This window comes from Limulus polyphemus, unplaced genomic scaffold (assembly GCF_000517525.1).
Source record: "Limulus polyphemus unplaced genomic scaffold, Limulus_polyphemus-2.1.2 Scaffold92, whole genome shotgun sequence".
Lineage (NCBI taxonomy): Eukaryota > Metazoa > Arthropoda > Merostomata > Xiphosura > Limulidae > Limulus > Limulus polyphemus.
In genome coordinates this window covers 241,799-246,496 of record NW_013665702.1, presented here as the reverse complement: position 1 = coordinate 246,496, position 4,698 = coordinate 241,799, and the positions used below count along the sequence as shown (strand labels likewise).

At 31.2% G+C, this 4,698-nt stretch overlaps 1 protein-coding gene across 1 annotated transcript in view; it reads right to left on the bottom strand.

Annotated features, from left to right (window-relative positions):
- LOC106468845 (disco-interacting protein 2-like) overlaps positions 1 to 4,698 on the bottom strand; it is a 100,538-nt gene that overhangs the window by 11,107 nt on the left and 84,733 nt on the right. The window contains 3 exon segments of the mRNA XM_022398090.1: positions 471 to 562; positions 565 to 631; positions 1,012 to 1,151. Of these exon segments, the coding sequence (XP_022253798.1) occupies positions 471 to 562; positions 565 to 631; positions 1,012 to 1,151 (299 nt within the window).

Genomic DNA, 4,698 nt, shown 5'->3' with positions numbered 1-4,698 from the left:
TCAAAGACAACATATTATTTGTGTTACTAAACCACACACACTGATTCTTTTTGATTATGTGAAGTTGATCATCTGATGTAACCCAAGGCCAATGTTAGCTGTAAGGACTTAAGAGCAATATTCCTCAAATGCAATAAAAACTAGAAAGAAATACTGTATTTTTTACAAGTATTACATATGCAACAGTACATACTTTTATTCCTGCTAACACTCTTGTAGTGACTTACCTTTTTATCTGCTAATATTCCTGTTGTGGCTTCCTTTTTATATTCTATCCTTGCTAATATTCCAGTTGTGACTTTCTTTTATCCCCATTAACATTCCAGTTGTGACTTACCTTTATCTATGCTAACATTCTTCTTTTGACTTACTTTTATTCCTGCTAACATTCCTGTAGTGACTTACATTCATCCCTAACATTCCAGTTGTGACTTACCTTTATCTATGCTAACATTCTTCTTTTGACTTACTTTTATTCCTGCTAACATTCCTGTTGTGCTAACACTGAAGTCCAGATAAGCAATCATTTCTGGAGTAGGAGCCCTATAGATATTTGTTAGTTTTTCTTGGGTGGGTCATCAGTGTCCAGTATTGTAGGCCATGATTTGATATCCACCACATTACCTGCTTCCTAAGCAAAACATGAAGTATACACATTATTCATAGAAGTGCTTCTCATCAGAAGACTGGTAGCTGGACATTTTAAATTCACTTCTGTTTATTTAAAAAAAAATTATACTCTTCTTTTTCACCACAGTAAATATATTGTATTATTATTGTAAAGTTAAGAATCTCTTTTTGACTTTGAAATATCATTCAAATTAAGTATTTATTATTCTTTTATCATATAAAAGCATGTCAATATTAAAAACCAAATTACTTAGTCCTATTGAAACAAACTTGTCTAACACTATGGTAAGAGGGGTTAATGGTACTGTAAAAAAAAATTAACAGATATTGTGTATGAAGTAAAAAACATTGCATGTTTCAAATCAGTCTAAATAAACATACCTTGGATTTCAGTAGCTTGATAACAGGTGCAGTAGATAAAACTATTGCAGATTTACTGATGTCTACAATCATTCTGACAGTTGGTAGTGTTGTCTGTAAATTCTGAGGGTGAGGAGGCCGAATACAAACCGGTACAACACCTTTAACAATAACATAAAACAAATATATTTTTCTCCATCAGATTAAATTTTGCAATTGTATATGACTCATCTCAGCTACTGAATTGAATAAAAATGTTTCTAGATCACAAAACCTTTTTAACACAAACAGTTTTCTTATCATTCACTTATAATTAAGATCTCATGTAAATCATGATTTCATGGACTGCACAGAAATGGCCTAACATTATTTATCTTTTTTAACCCTAATGATCTGAGTTTGGTGGATTTGACCTAACTAAAATTATCAAATCAAACTAAGCATAATTCACAATTATAATGCACTTACAAACATTCACAGTTAAATCTTCCTTGTAATGTGGTGTAACAAATTTGTTATGTATTTATTTTAATATGAACGTTGTTTAGATTAAGTTTATAGTTAGAAACATACATAGCTTATACTGTTATATAGGTATTGTGAAACTCCCGCCTATTCTCCAAAGTTGTAGAAGATTCTCGAGAGTAAGAATCAACAATATATGTATATACGTAAATGTTTAAAATGTAACTTGCATTGTTAAGTAAGACTGAAATTTCTAAAATGCCTCCACACAGGTATAAATATAACCAATGCCACGCACCAAAATGACAGTGTCTATTATTAGTTTGCTATATATCGGTGTGCTATAAAACTTCAAAAGCTATAATTGTGATAGTTACAATGCTTATCAATTGAAAAACTTAAGATATCTGACCAGGAATATTCGTAAATTTCGAACGTAACAAATCATTTAACTTCAGTGGATTCTCATCAGACATTAGTAATTTACGAAGACATATAAATTCATCGTGGAAAACCTAGTGTGTGTGGCCAAGGACAAAGCTAGCTAGCTTCCCAGCAGATCGTCTCTACATCAACTCGTAATTAACTCGCTCATCGTGAACCCTCGATAAGATATCAAGGAGGTTCCAAACTAGAAATAAAACTTTATATTGTTTGTAAGTTTGTGAAACTTCTGTTTATAAATCATTGTTTGTAATAACTATTTGTAATAAGTGTTATTGTAAATTGTACTGTTGTGTGCATATTAAAACGTATTTGTGTTAAAAATGAAAATGGCGTGTATCAATCTTGTTGGCAAATATCGTAAACTGACTAATATATTGGCATTCATTTAAATACTAAATCCAAAGTAAAATTTAATTACTAAATTAAAATTATTTAACTTGGCTTCAGACTATTCGAAATTCTAATACGTAACAGTGAATATTTAGTTTATTTAGCTAAATGGACCATAACTGGTTCAGAGAAATGGAAAAAAGTAATATAATAGCAACAAATTTATTTTTGAAATAGTTCTTCATGCAAACTTGAGCTTGGATGTTTTTATAATATGTTGATAAGAATTTAATTAAACAAGACACAATAAAATAAAAATGGGTATATTGTGTTTCGTACAAAAACTCCCCTGCATACTGTTATACAGCTCAGTTGTTATGTGTCTGGGTGTACTATTATTCCATATGCACTGAGTGCAGTGTTCTGATCATGTGACTATATTTAATCCAGGTGGAAAACACTGTATACTGCAAACACGAAAATGGCATGTATCTAAAACAGCTAAAAATGTGTTTGCAGCAGATTGCATAAAACAGTATCCACCATGAGTTTTACACAGATAACTGGGACTGAATTCATTTTGGCCACCGCTTGTTTGTTTGTTTTGAATTTTGTGCAAAGCTACACGAGGGCTATCTGCACTAGCCGTCCCTAATTTAGCAATGAAAACTAGAGGGAAGGCAGCTAGTCATCACCACCCACTGCCAACTCTTAGGCTACATTTGACCAATGAATAGTAGGATTTACCATCACATTATAATGCCCCCATGGCTAAAAGGGCGAACATGTTTGGTGGGATGGGGATTCAAACCCATGACCCCAAATTGCAAGTCAAGAGCACTAACCGCCTGGCCATGCCGGGCCTTGGCCACTGTGCATCTATACTTTGAAGTGGAGATCAGTGCAACATGTAAATGATGTTCAAGAAAAGCATTCTAATTGTTTTACTTGGTTTTGCTGTTGTGTTAAAATGAAACTCTGTTCACAAAAATAATTCCATGCGTATTCTATGAAATATAATACTTTAACAACATAAACACTGTTGTGAATAAAATAAACAAAATTGCTGATTTTCACAAGACCTTACTTATTAATCACAAGAGAAAGCTATTTGTAAGTATATGATAACTAATTGGTATTTAAACTTTTACAGGATTCATAAAAAGAGAAACCTGCTGACAATGTGTAATAAAATTCACTAAATGTATATTTGTCATCCATTGCATATTTCAGAACCACATACTTTGCCACATGCAATCTGGTTAATCCTGTTTTAGAATTCATTTTTTCCCCTGCCACATTTATAGTTGAATAACTCTACAAGTGGGAGGTTTATTTTTAGATACAAAATATAAAATAAAATTAAACATGTTTTAAAATTTTATTATGCATATCTGAAACTTGAAATTGGTAAACTCTTGAAAGTTTGAAGGGAAATATCATTTCTTCATGGTGCTACATAACTTCCAAAATCTCTTTGTAGTGCTCTAGATGGGAGATATACATGTGGCCATGGCAGTGAAAGAGTTAAATAAACCTCCAGCAAACATAACTTCCACGTGAACCAGGCTAAACTCTCCACCCTCTTATGAACCAGTTATGAAATATTCAAAATTTGTCATGCACCAGCAAACTAACCAATAACTTGTAAGCAGAGTATTTGTTCTACAAACTTGTCAATTTTTTTTTGCCATCTTAAATTAAAATCTGTTGAATGAGTTTATTAAAAACATCATGGGAATGAGGCTGTGTTCAAAAACAATTACAATTTTTTTTATGGACATTGTATAAACGACATATATCAGATTTCGTCAGTGTTTCATTTTGATGGTTTCATAAATTCAAGAATGTGTCAAATTTCAGCCAAATTTGGGAAACAATTATAAAACAGTACATTTTATTTGTTAAAATTATGTTATACAGTTATAAAAGCAAATTCATCATTTGTAGTTGTAATAATAAATGTAGACTTGAAGACCATTTCATTGCTAGAAAGTTATTATGGAAAATCAGTTTAAGTAAATAAGTACCAGAAAATTGTTTACATATTTAAACTGGATTACAATTTTACACACAAATATCCCTATGCTTATTATTTTCAATGGAATTTTTAGACATTTTTCTTAATTCAGTGTTCATATTCTTTCAAAAAATGATGCTTATATATTAAAATTAAATCAAAATTTAACTAGAAATATCCTTATATGGTTAACTTTAAATGGAAGTTTTAGCCACTTTTCTAAATTCAGGGTAGCCACATTCTTCCAAAACATTATGTCTTATCCACTTAAAGTAGATTACAATTTAACCTGGAAATGTTCTTGTATGGATAATATTTAATGAAGTTTTTAGAATTTATGGTGGCCACATTCTTTCAAAAGATGATGTTTATATACATATGTTACGTCTCCGTTTGTTAATTGATTTTTCCGTAACTTCGTTCCGACGAAACTTAAGCGACACAAG